Source organism: Rhinopithecus bieti, unplaced genomic scaffold (genome assembly GCF_001698545.2).
Source record: "Rhinopithecus bieti isolate Rb0 unplaced genomic scaffold, ASM169854v2 scaffold_7724, whole genome shotgun sequence".
Classification (NCBI taxonomy): Eukaryota; Metazoa; Chordata; class Mammalia; order Primates; family Cercopithecidae; genus Rhinopithecus; species Rhinopithecus bieti.
Window position 1 is genome coordinate 1,902,095 of NW_016805612.1, and position 14,193 is coordinate 1,916,287.

General features: G+C 35.8%; 1 protein-coding gene across 2 annotated transcripts in view; it reads right to left on the minus strand.

The window, feature by feature from the left end:
• Positions 1-11,637, minus strand: part of GNRHR (gonadotropin releasing hormone receptor) — a 16,376-nt gene extending 4,739 nt beyond the window's left edge. Inside the window, exons 1-2 of one of the 2 annotated variants that reach the window (XM_017873094.1) lie at positions 10,866-11,637; positions 2,195-2,414 (exon numbers count right to left, since the gene is read on the minus strand). In XM_017873094.1, coding sequence (XP_017728583.1) covers positions 2,195-2,414; positions 10,866-11,387 — 742 coding nt within the window. In that variant the 5' untranslated portion in view covers positions 11,388-11,637. The remainder of the gene's footprint in view (positions 1-2,194; positions 2,415-10,865) is intronic. The other variant, XM_017873095.1, reaches the window with a different exon arrangement.
• Positions 11,638-14,193: the final 2,556 nt, after the last annotated feature.

Consider the following 14,193-nt stretch of genomic DNA (forward strand, 5'->3'; position numbering starts at 1 on the left):
TTTTTTTAAGGGAAACAGATAATGATATTCAGAAATAGTCATTTTGAAATTTCTTATTAATTGGTCACCAAAGAGTAGACATATAGAGGAAAACATTTACATGCATGGTGTTTTAATTGTGAAATTATTTTTTGTCTAGAAATATTAAAGTAATTTATTAAATACAGACTGATTATGGATTTTTGGCAGATAAAACTAATTACTATTTACTCTGTGCCTTGCTAGAGGCTTTGCTCTTTTCACATACTATTCATTTTTTTTTTCAGACAGAGTTTTGCTCTTGCTGCCCAGACTGGAGTGCAATGATGCAGTCTTGGCTCACTGCAACCTTTGCCTCCCGGGTTCAAGCGATTCTCCTGGCTCAGCCTCCCGAGTAGCTGGGACTACAGGCATGCGCCACCACACCCGGCTAATTTTTGTGTTTTTGGTAGAGACAGGTTTCATCATATCGGTCAGGCTGGCCTCAAACTCCTGATCTCAGGTGATCTACCCGCCTCGGCCTCCCAAAGTGCTGGGATTACAGACATGAGCCACCGCACCTGGCCTTCACACACTATTCATTTAATCCTCAATATCTGTAAACTTTGGTGATACATCCATTTAAAATTCAGAAAATCATCTTGGCTTAGCAAGTGACTTAAAATGAAAAAAATATCAAGACAACCACAACATGTCATGCTTTTTCTTCTTTTGAAACATCATCACAGTCGGTAATTGGTTTACTGTTTATGATAACTTTTCTGCTAGACTGTAGTCTCCATGAAAGCAGGATACTTACTAGATTTTTCCTATTCACCATGGTATCCCCACCTAGCACGGTTTCCAGCAATGCTGAGTAGTCAGTTTGTATTAATCAAATAAATAATATAATAATTAAATGTCTTCATAATAGTTATGGCTTCCTGCCTCTGCTTTTTTGTTTTTCTGCTTATGTACTGCTAATATTTCTTCAAATTAACTCCTATTTGAGATTCACCTTCTTATTTTCCCTCTACCCTTCTTAGATATCGCTTATAAAATGGAATCTCTCAAGATAAGATTTTGAAGGCAAATTGTTTTTACAGTATACTATTTCGGAAATATTAAATACCATTTTGTGCTGGTAGGTGAAAACTGCCCAATTCCCTATTAGAAAGCATCACCATGAATATTTTCTTTTGAAAATACCTACTGAGACTATTCATGCTATAATAGTTAAGATGATTTCCCTGTTAAGTTGTACCAGATATAACTTATGTACTATGTCATTGATAACATGTCTTTTTTTTTTTTTTTTTTTTTTTTGGAGACCAGAGTCTCGCTCTGTCACTCCAGGCTGGAGTGCAGTGGGCCAGCTTCAGCCACTGCAAGCTTCGCCCCCCGGGTTCACGCCTTCTTCCTTGCCTCGCCCCTAGTTAGCTGGACTACAGGCGCCCCCGCCACCTCGCCCTGGCTAGTTTTTTTGGTATTTTTTTTTTTAGTAGAGACGGGGTTTTCACCGTGTGTAGCCAGGATGGGTTTTGATCTCCTGACCTCGTGATCAGGCCCGTTCTCGGGCCTCCCAAAAGTGCTGGATACAGGCTTGAGCCACCGCGCCCGGCCGATAACATGTCTTTTGGATGTCATGCCAACATAACAATGTTTATTTCATAAATATATGTTTTATTTTTGGGAATGCACCATTTTACTAAAGCAAAAAAGGTACAAACACATGTGTGAAGTTTTGAATGAAATAATTAATTACATAGTCAATAATATTTTGTATATTAACATACACACAAATGTGCATAGTTTACATTGTATAAATATAGGGGATTTGAATATAAAATGAAACAGCTTACTTTAGCTAGTTTATTGGATAGCATTTAACAGGTTGTACTTTTCTATAGTCTAGATATCACAATTTGTACTTGCTACCCAGCAGAAACCATTTGCCAATGCTTATCCTGGGTCTTAATGGAATAATCATTAATTCTTCTTTAATTTCATGGTGCAAATGTAGAACAGCAGAAGATACTAAGTTACCTTATCTGTAAATTGAGGATAATGAAAGCATGATAAAAATGTTACCTTATGGGGTGATTGTGAATATTAAATGAGCTAATATATACAAACTGCTTAGAACAGTATCTGGCACATAGTTCATGCCACTCTGTTTTGAGCATCGCTGTTTAAAAACTGCCCACAAATGACACTAAATCTAAGGAATACATACTGTGGGGATCCTGATGAAGGACCCGTGTCAGGGTGAAGATGATTTTTGCATTGCAGATCAGCATGATGAGAAGAGGGATGATGAAGAGGCAGCTGAAGGTGAAAAAGTTATAAAATGCTTGATGCCACCATTGTGGAAAACTGCAGTGTGTTACACATTGAGAGAAAACTTTTGTCTGTCCGGAGCTGTCTGCTAGATGAATCATCCTGAAGATGTATAACTGTATGAGACAATGAAAAGCTGTGTTACTTTTTTCCAAATGGTATTTGAAAGTTTTCTCTTTGGTACTCTGCTAGCCTTCTAGCATGTTACCTAAAGCAATTTCTAAGTTCCTTAGTATTGTATTTCTGATGTTTCTATGAAAAGTCATGTGAATATTTACTTAAAAGATGTTTGGGTAAGTGTCAATAGATCTACAAGATTTTGGATTTTTTAGCAATTATTTCAACCTTGAAGAATAATCATCTTTCAAGGATTTGAACGTTGTTTATATTTCAGTTTCCAGTACAATTATGCTGAGTAAACTTTTCGCAAGTGATTTTGCTCATAAGTTATAGCTGCAGTAACTATAACTGTGTCTGGCACTTAGAATGTACCCCCAAAATACATATTTAAATTTTATTTTAGAGACAGAAACCCTATTAAAATGACATTTTAAGAAATAGTCACAAGACATGAAGAGACAGTTGCTCAAAGAAAGATGGAATATGTCAAAACGAAAAGCAAACAAAAAAACAATCCAGGAACCAGCTGAAAAGAGCTTCCACTGGCCAAATCTGGGGCAGTTTAAGCATTAAAATACAAAAAAGAAACTGATCTAAAAGAATGATAAACTATTGAATAAAGTAAGGATCCATGAGCCCATACTTGTAAAAATTACAAAATAACAAAAACAACAAATAAATGGGGTAAAAAACCACTTCTATAATGTAGAATGCCAACTAATAAATGAAAAGGAATTAGTGATTAACATTTGGTAATCACTATAATAAGTGATTACAGCAAGAATCATCAATAGCTGGTAAAAATAGTGGGTGGAACTTTGAGGAGAACAGGATATTTACAAAATCTCAAAGTATCAGTCTGCAGGATACTTATTCATTATAAGGAATAAAATAATAACTCTACAGAAGAGAAATATCTAGATAAGTATGTTAACATCGCCAATAATAGGACCCATTGACAATGTCTGTCACCTTATGTAATGCATTGAGAACTTAGCATCACTAATTTGGTATTTTTGCTTAAAGTGTATAACCTGAATCTAACCTTGAGAGGACAAATCCCAACTGAGAGACATTTTACAAAATGACTGGTTTGCACTTTCCAAAAATATCAATATCATGAAACACAAAGACAGACTGAGAAATGGTTCCAGCTATAAGAATACTAATCCTGGCTAACACGATGAAACCCTGTCTCTACTAAAAAATACAAAAAAAAAAAAAAAACTAGCCGGGCGAGGTGGCGGGCGCCTGTAGTCCCAGCTACTTGGGAGGCTGAGGCAGGAGAATGGCGTGAACCCGGGAGGCAGAGCTTGCGGTGAGCTGAGATCCGGCCACTGCACTCCAGCCCGGGAGACAGAGCGAGACTTCGTCTCAACAACAAAAAAAAGTTAAATTTTTTTATTTTAAGCAAATGAGGGATTCTATTATTTTTTAAGTTTTTGATTGAGTTAGAAAATTTTAATTTTAATTACAACATTAAGAAACATGATTCTTTTCTACACTACCAACAAAAAACACTATAAAATATTTTTAAGATACTTTATTTTCTAAAAAAAGACATACTCCGCTCCCATTCCCATCACCTCAAAAGGGAAAGAAACCTTGGCCCTGTTAAATAAGTTGAAAAGTTGATTTTCAGTTTCAGATCTTTTTTAATCTTCAAGGGGAAAAAATGATTTTAAATTAATCCACTAGAGGGCGTCTAGTAACTTTACAATCACTGCAGTCAAGAAACCCCGACAAGTGCATTCAACTAAGTTTATCTTATGATTCAGACTTTTTTCCCACATTACAAAGTGAGCCTTTCAGTTTTCTGTAATTCTTTGCAAGCTGACCTTATTTAAAGTTCAGCTTTGAATTAGATCCAACAGAGGCTGTCAGTTAAAGTCTTTGGAATGGTTACTTCACGTAGAACCCGAGAATCTTATATTTCTTTAAGGTTTTAGCTACTTCTCTCTGTACCATCCCAGTTGGACTTGGAACCGGATGACCTGAATTTTACTTTTTCTCTGCTCTGGGCCACATTTTCATCTTAATATTTCATGTTTTAAAGGCATAATGATATCACTGGCTGGCTGATGAAATCACAAGCATAGGTAGTATGCTACATGAGGAGCAAGTTTTTCGCTAGCACCACAAAGGTCTCTGGCCTAATGAGTGGAGTTTGATAGTAGTTCTTATCACAAGTATAATGTTGTTGCATGCCAGTTTTGAGGAGAGATGAACACATTTGAAAAACAGTGTGTTTTTTTTCTGAGTTTGTCCATATTTCTTGCTCAGGCCTCTCAGGCATTACTTGTTCTTTCCATTTTCACACCAACTTGGTGAGTTCTGCTATAAGATTCTAAAAAGATGGGTTGTGTGTGGTCCAAATTGGTTCATTTGTAACTGGAAAAAAAAAATTATAGTTTAAAAAATACGTTTTAAAAAAAACCATGATGAAACTTTCAATTAGCAATGACTTTGAAACATAGTACCATGATTGATTTAATGGCTATCTTATTTAACACATGCTTATTTTTAAAGCAATTCTTTGGTAAAACTAACTATAGCTGGCATTCTCTGTCATAAAGGATAAAGCAGTTATATCCTTCAATCAAGGAATTTAATATTTGGTAGTGGAGATATAAAATGTATGTGATCCAGGTAATACAAGATAGACCGATAAATTTTAAGAAAGGTATAATAAAGTGTACAAAAATTCAGACTCTTACTTGCCCACAAATTAACTTGCTATTGTCTTAGTTCTGTTTATTTTGTGCTCCAAGACCATGTTCATTTGAATGATTAATATAGAGATCCACTTTGCTTTTAGTTGTTCATTTGTCCTTGGATTTTATTTCTTTAATTTTGGTATGTTTCTCCTCTCTTGTCCCTGACCCTGGTTCTCATCGGTGTTTGCTTTATTTTGCCATAAACAAGAACATTCTGTTTTCTTTTTTTTTTTTTCACGGTCAATTGCAGTTGTTCATTTCTTCTTGGAATATTATCTTTAACACTCACCTTACCCACACTAATTACACCCTTACCTAGTGTTATCCAAAGGTAATTATCTTCAGATGTGTGCTTCAGTTTCCTCATCCATATATGGAGAAAATAGTAAAATCTACCTCTAAGGCCTATCATGACAATAAATGAGTTAATACATGCAAAGCACCTGGAATAGTGCCTGGAACACAGCACTGTATAAATCTTAACCATTATTATAATTAAAACTTGAAGTACACCATTTTTATATGTATCCACATGCATTTATATATTTATAAATGTGTATCATATATTTTTTCTTGATGTCTTTTAAGCATCAGTTTTCACTTCAAGCTTTTCTGCCTTTTCTTCCCCAGCCTCCTACAGGTAAAAAGGAAATAGACAATATTGCAGTGTTCAGTGGGCAGAGGTGGGTAGAGTGTAGCAGTTAAAAGAGCTGGCTATGGATATGGCCATATATGGATAACTAGATATACTGATATACTGAGATGTCCACTTATTAAACAGTAATCTTGGGCATGTTATATAATATTGGAGGTTTAGTTTCTTCATGTGTAAAATAAAGATAATGATTGTACATAATTTATGTGATTGTTGGAAGCATTATATGAAATATTGCATGTAAAAGCTTATTTATGTATTTATTCACTGCCTGTTCTGTGAACCTAGCACGTAAAAACTTTTAGCCAAATTCCTGGCACACATTTATATCCTCAAGCATTATTTATCATCATCAACATTATTGCTGTTGTTATTTCTGCTAGTAGGATGGTACTATGTTGTAGCATAATGTTTGGCATATTGTACCTGTGTAATAATATTTATTGAATTTAAACTGTTTGCCAATGTCAGTAGTGCATTCTACACCAGTAAATTCTCTATGTGTTAAGGCAAGCCTCCACACATCTTCAGACAGCATATCTTTACACTAAGGATGAAGGAGAGGCCCGTGTTTCTTGCCTGCAGGACTGGGTTAACCATATAATTTAAAAGCTGTCAATATGTGATGCTCTATATTAGCACAGATAAACTAGTGATAAGCTTAACACAGATAAGCTATGAACTCTTTCTGCAAAAACCTACTCTGGAATTCTTGTGGTATTAAATGACTCTTATTAGAAACCATGTGATTTATAATTAGATATGGGCACATCTAATTTAGGAAATGTCTTCTCTTCCATGTATATTTACCACCCTAACCACAGATGGTCTTAAACCAAAGCTATCCCAGGATGTTTGTTGCTTTTTCATTTCCTCCTTCCCTCCTTTGTTTTTCTTTTCTACCTTTCCTCCTTTTTCCTCCCCTTCCCTTCTCTCCCTCCGTTCCCTTCCCTCCCTTCTCTTCCCTTCCCTTGCCTTCTTTTGCCTTCCCTTCCTTTCCCTTCTTTCTATCCCTGTTTCCCCACTTTTATATACGATACCTCCAAGACTTGAATTACTGTGCTCTGGCATATATAGTTTTGCAGAGTGAGTACAATAGCTTTGTGACCAGGGAGTAGGTTGGCCAAATTTAGTAATCACTCAGAATGCATGCTATAATTTTGAAATATTTGAAATAGTCCACTTTTATATAAGCATTTCTTTTTGCAGTTTCTTAAAGAACCAACAATTCCATACTCATATTTCTGTACTTTTCTTTCCTGACTTCAAAACTCTTTTATGAAGGTAAGAAGAAAGGATGGGCTTAGGAAGAAAGGAAAAGAAGGAAAATAAACATTAAATTAGTAATTAAAATTAAGGTGTGAAGTCTTAGGTGATTTTATAAGTTGTATGACTTATTCTTTACAATTACTCTTTTAAATGTAAGTAATTTGCTCAAAGTCACATAGCTGGTAAGTGGTATTACTGAGATTTGAGCCCAACTCCATTTGAATCTCACACTCATGCCACTTTTACTATCCCCATTGCCTTTTGAACTTTGTTGCAAGGAGATACGAGGTCTTTAGTAACTGTGACTGGGAGCTAGTGAATAACCAAGTGGAGGACTGGTCCTCCTTTACCTCTATTTTAACCAGAGCAGCTCCACTTATTTCTGTGTCATTCATTACGGTTTTTTGTACAGGACTTTTTTATGTACAGGATTTTTATACTGTATTTTATTTTAAAATTTTAATAGACACATAATAATTGTACATATTTATGGGGTACATTGTGATATAGAATTTTTAAAAAAGAATTCTATTACTAGCATAAAATTTGAAAGTTTCTATGCCACATTATTCTAAAACTTCTGAGAATGCACCGCCAAATTATCACAGAACATAGCTTCTGAGGTTAATAATGAGGAAAGTGGAAAATCTGGGAGGTCAATTTGAAATTTGGTCATTCTGAGCTGAGGCAAAAGTGTCATAAATTCCCAGATCCCCAGGCCTGAGTGGTGACAACATGTTTGTTAAGATTTTTTTTCAACTGAGGTATGAATTACTCAAGTAATAGAAAATCAGTATGTCCACCAAAGGATGAAAATTAAAGTTACCCTTTTCATATAAATTAGGTACAATAGGATGTGCCTTTGTCAATGGGCTTATCCACAGACCATGGTGAAGCATGAGACACACTCATCATGTGTCACAGTCTAGAAATAAAAAGTCCTCTTTCTCTTTCATATTCCTCATCAAATATATGTAACATTGGTTATGGGATTAAAATATCTTTTATTCAGAGAGATTGCAGAGAGCCATAATAAAAGAAAAGAATAAGACAACATGAGTCCAACAGAGCACGTGACACTGGGAATGCCAATGGATCCTTTCAAATCACTGCTTTTTGAACTGCAGGAGTTTCAATCAACAGTAAAAAATGAAATGTAACAGAATATGTATTTCATCAAAATTTTTTCTCAGTTATATGTGTGAGAAAAAGAGAGACAGAGACACACATTTTCAATGTAGTGTGTGTTTCTTACTTTAGATTATTGGAAAAGGATTTTAACACCATTGTCTTCAAAGGTTTAGACCTTAGCTCTCTTATGTGAAGTAGGGATAATAACACAGCTCCTATTTACTTCATAGAGTTAATGTAAATATCAAACAACATTACTTACGTGAGGTTATACAGGAAGCTTCTGGAAAGTGCTTTAAAGTGTTGTTGAAAATAAGGATGAGTCATGTGTTTTACAAAATAAAATAACATCATTTTCTGTGGCTCATATTCACATAAATCTCTCTAGTAATGTATTTGAGGTCAGATTATTACATGAAATTCCTAAACAATTCAAAGTTAAGCTCCTATTTTCTTTTTGCTACATCAAGTTAGATAAATATTTGGCACCTTTCTATTATTGCTGTTAATACTTAGATGAAAAGAATTGGATTGATAAAGTAATATTTCATTTATAGCTTCTAGGAGACTTCTAAGAAGAATCAAATCGTGAGTTTGCCCTTCGGTTATTATTGCAAATAGGATTATTTCTCTTTGGTTTGGATTTTAATCTACATCAGCATCTCAAATTACCAACTACTTTCGACATGGTTGTACTTATACAGATCTTATATTGCCAGCAGTCATGTCCTAAAGCAAATGATTTTACTTCTCACAGCCTGCCTTCCCTCTCCCTTCTGCAAACAAATAGGCAGACAAACAAACACTCCCCTTCTCAACCGGATCATTTCAATGGTTTTACTATTTAAACTCCTTGGCTAAGAAAACTGGAACTTTATTTCCCCCTGCTCTATTATTAACTCTCTCAATCCAATTTGTTGTCAAGTTTTGTATTTTGTTTGAAATGTCTCTTTTACTATCAATTATCTTTGATATCACCCTAGCCCCCTGATCACCTCATTGCCAGATGATTTTTAAAAAGTCTTTGTTTTGCTCCACTCCATTTGGGCCATTTGAGCTTACATAAATTTTCCCAAAAACTTTTTTTTTTTTTCTTTTTTGAGACAGGGTCTCATTCTGTCACTGAGATTGGAGTGCAGTTGCAGTGGTGCATCACGGCTCTCTGCAACCTCTGCCTTCCAGGCTCAAGTGATTCTCCCACCTCAGCCTCCCGAGTAGCTGAGACCACAGGTACATGCCATTATGACCAGCATTAATTTTTTTAAAATATAATTTGTTGATATGGGGCCTCCCTATATTGCCCAGTCTGGTCTCGAACTCCTGGGCTCAAGTGATCCTCCCACCTCAACCTCCCTCCCAACCTCCTGAGTAGCTGGGACCACAGATGTGAAAGTGTAAAGAAAGAATGTGGAAAATTTTAATAGCATAAGCCTTAGCTAAATCACCTCATTTCAGGTGATATGTTTGCTAAAGTTATTCTTATATATTGTATCACTGTGAAAGAAATCATAAATTTTTCTTCAGAAAATGAAAACATTTTAGTTTTTCCCATTATTCTTGTCATGACACACACATTTTCAAAAGAAATATTAAAGTGAGAAATTGATGGGATAAAACAGTTATCCAGCTTTCTAGTATCTTGTGCTATATAGTGAATTCTGCATGGCAGTTTTTTTTTGTTGTTGTTTTTTGACCATCTGGTCAGTTTAAAAAGTCTAGATAAATTTCCATTTTCAGAGGCAAGTTTTGGAGGATCCTAGTTAATTCTGATTTATTTCTTGACACATCCTTGTATCCTGGGTTTATCATGTAGTACATTTACATGCAAGAGAAAACTTGTTCATCTGCTATTAACGTTCTTTGTTGTTTTCAAGAATTTGTCCCTTTTTTTCGGGGATCTGATTGTTAAAATGGTAGGTTCAGCAGGTCAGTTAACCAGGCTGCCTCTGATGAAGGCAGCCTGGAAAGATGACTGCCCTCTCTGGGGAGGGCCTGTGCCTACTCTGTCAGCCATACGGCTTTCTCAATAAGCTGCCTCCAGCAAAACTCAAGCTAACTTTAGGGAAATATTTGGATTTCCATACATCCAAGATGTCTTACTTTTCTTCTATATTCAGTACCATTTAGCTGCAAACTGCAGAACAACATACTAATCAAGAATAATTCTTTCTAAGTTGCAGTGACAGAATTCTTAAAATTTCCACTCAAGAAACCCTAAAGAAGAAACATTATAAATATTTTCTATCTAGGCAAATTTCATAATTTCTAAAAATTATCTCAACTAAACATTAAAGCCATGTCAACCAGAACAAAAAGAAAATAGAAGAATAGAATGGAGATAAGGTCAAGTTTGAGAATCACAATTTTTGGGGGGAAGCGTTTGCTACATAATAGATATTATGTGATCCATTTTATCTATTTATTCATCGCAAAAGCAGTATTAAGTAAGCATTAACCCCTATGTTACATTTTATCAGTAAAGGAACTGAAACCAGAGAGGTCAAGAAATTTGCCCAAGGTAACAGAACAGAGCCAGAATTAAACTTCACTCTCTGACTTCCAGAGCCCAAGCTCTTAAAGGTAATACAGTACTTCCTTTGATAAGACCTTATATCAAATTTAGATAGGAAATCTATGATCACCATATCCAAGTAAGTTCATGTATAATGGCTTACCTGTGGTCCTGCAAAGACACTACTGAGGATCCAGGCCAGGCCAACCATGGACTGTCCGAGCTTGCTGCTGCTTTTCAAAGCTAGGGGCCTTGTGATAGCCAGGGAGCGGTCCAGGCTGATCACCACCATCATGAAGGCTGGGGCATACATGGAGAAAAGCTTTAGATAACTGAGAACTTTGCAGAGGAACTCTCCAGCATACCATTGGACTGTAATGTTCCACATCCCATCCAGTGGCATGACAATCAGAGTCTCCAACAGGTTGGCTAAGGTCAGATGTTTTAAGAGCAGCTTCATTCTTGAGAGCTTTTTCCCGTTCTCTTTCTTCTGTGTCCACTTCTGAAGTTTCAACAGGAAAGAAGCATTAAAGGTCGCAGAGAGTAGAAAAAGGAAGAAAGTAACTGTCACTCGGATCTTTCCAGACAAGGTCAGAGTGGGGAGGTTGCCCTGCATCAGTGGGATACTGTTGTTGATGACTGAACAGTGATTTTGATTCTGTTCAGGAGAGGCACTATTTGCCATATTTTCCCAGGACAGAGCTTCAAGACTTGTGTCTGTGGCGCATCTGATATTTTATTGTAACCGAATCTAAAGTCCTGTTTTATTTCTGCCTTCTTTAGATGGAAACGTCACAGGTTTAGACGTATGTCAAATTTTGTCCCTGAGATACTTAATGAGAAAGATCAAGGTTAACTTGTTTTGTGTATTGGTAATCCAACAGAGGGCTAAAACAGAGCAGGCCAAACGCATTCTGAGGGCCATATGTAATTGTAGCACCTCAGCAGATGGCCTGGCTTTCATAACACTCTTCCTAAGTGAAGAAGGATACTCACAGCCTAATTTTGAATTTAAAAGACAGACATGATATTATGATTTAAATAATTTTAAAATTTTTGTCTAAGAACTATTTAGCGTTAGTGTTCTGTCCAATATACAGATGTAGAATGATAATGAAGAAAAATGCAAACAACTTGATCCAATTAAAATCCATTGTCTTAAGGAATTAACACATTTCTCAAAAACATTTCTTGGTCTTCCTTTTCAAACACACAGTTGAGCACTCCAACACTGGACAAATACACTCATTTAAAATTATTCTACAACAAATTAAAACTTTAAATTAGAATCAATCCAATTGGCTGCATTCAAATGTATTAATCAATCTTACTGCTCAGATCCATGCTTAAACGGTTAATCAGTTTTTAAATTATTGCCTTGGTTTTTATAATTATCTAAATATTGTACTTGCTGTTATTACACACTAATGCATAGGGGAACTAGTTATTGAAGAGAAGACTGTGTAACTGCTGTAAGTGCATTTATATGTGTTTATGTTAGTGTAATATGAATATGTTCCTTTATAGGTTATCTGATCATTTCAAATTGGGACCACTTAGGAACTTTTTCTGTGTTGCTTCTTTAACTTTCATGGTGAGTGCTGGATAGTTGTTTATTAATACTTGTAAGACTTACATTGGAATTTATTAAATCACCAGCTTGATTTGTCTAATGCCAACAAGTTTGCTTCTGCGGCAGCCAAAGCAGGTACAATGTTAAGGATAAAAGTGACTATTTTGACTTAGATGGTGCATTCTTATTGGTTCATTTATTATATTTGTTTATTCTGTCTTAAATATTTATTTATTTAATAAATAGTTACTAAATATTTGCTATATACATTATCTTAGCCTTTGCTGGTGATAAAAAGTGAACACAACATCATCCAGCCCCTTTAAGGAGCTTGTTACCACAGAAGGTTAGGTAAGTGTTTTAGACATATCTTACATATCTCCTCAGCTTCCCTGTGTACTGGCTGTCTCCTGAATCTTGAGCAGCTTAGGCCAGTCCTGTACCTGAGATCCTTTTTGACTGTCACTATATGTCCAGAAATACCAGCTTCTCTCACTACTTCCAGGCTTGAAATATTTATATCCTTTATTTATACAGCATATGAAAGAAAGAGATTTTCTCACACCTGAGATTTGTGACCATAAAATTTTTACCTATGTCAAAACTAAGTTCTGACTCATCTAGGAGAATTACAAAAAAATAAATTGTGCAGACTACATTAGTTATAATAAGTTCCTTATAACCACTCTTGACTAAGATAATTTATTTTTCTGAAGAACTCAAAAGGCTTTGCATATACATCATATCAGTTAATCTGATCAGGGCCACATGCCTGAAATGAACAAAACAGAATAACCATTGGAAAGACATACAAATATGAAAAGTTTTTGTAAGTGAACCAGCAACCAAAAGAACAAAGGAAAGAACATTCATGTAAAAATCCGATTTTAGTGAAGTATCTTTTGCTCTTTGTCTTGTATATCTAGGGGAAAAGATTAGAGCAAAAGCTTCATTATTTGTCCCTTTCCCTCCCATTCTTTCCCCTCCCCTTCCCTTCCCCTTCCTTCCCTTTTCCTCCTTTTCTTCCTGTCTTCCTCCCTCCCTTTCTTTGTTAGTGATGGACTGATTGATTAGGGAAGAGGTTGCAATGGAGCTGAATGGGACTACAGCATACAGGGTAATAAGTGACTGGGGAATGGGGTATGAGGACAGGGAGGGCATGCTTAGAAGCTGGAGCAGCACACTTAAATATGAAGACAATGTGAGAAAGCTCAAAGGGTATGTGAGAGCAAAAGTGTAGATAATGGGGCAGTCTTCAAATCTGGAGAGCCTGTATTCCAAGAAAAAGAGTTTAGGCTTTACCTATATAAAGAATGGAGTAATATAGGGTAGGTATGGCCAGATTTATGCTTCACAAAGCTTACTGTGTAGCATACAGAGAATGCCTTGAAGGGATTTGGGGAATAGTGTGCAATCAAAATTCAGGTGAGTTAGTCTATTTGGAAAACCCTTGCTAATAACACAACATGAAAGTTATAAAGCCCTAAAGTGCAGGGTGTGACTATGAAAGTTGGTAGAGGAAGTAGAGGGTGAATGATGTTTGACACATTTGAGGAGCTCTAAGTTGTTGAATCTAAGTTGTTGGATGAGTCAACTACATAGATTTTGAAGGTGTTGTCCATACTGATACTACTACTAAGAGTTAACATTTATTGGGTACTTACTTTGTGTCAGGCACTTTTCTAAGTATGTTACACATATTAACACACGTAGACCTTACAACAACCCTAGAAGTCAGTACTATTATTTTCATTTTATGGTTGAAGAAAGTGAAGCAGAGAGGTTTACATACCTGATCCATATTAGAGTTTGTCATGGGGGAGCGGTGGCTATCTAGGCCGGTGATGCAGGGGCAAAAGAGTTTACCCTTGTAGGCAAAAGAAAGGCAAATTTGCTAGAGAAAGTAGGAAAATACATT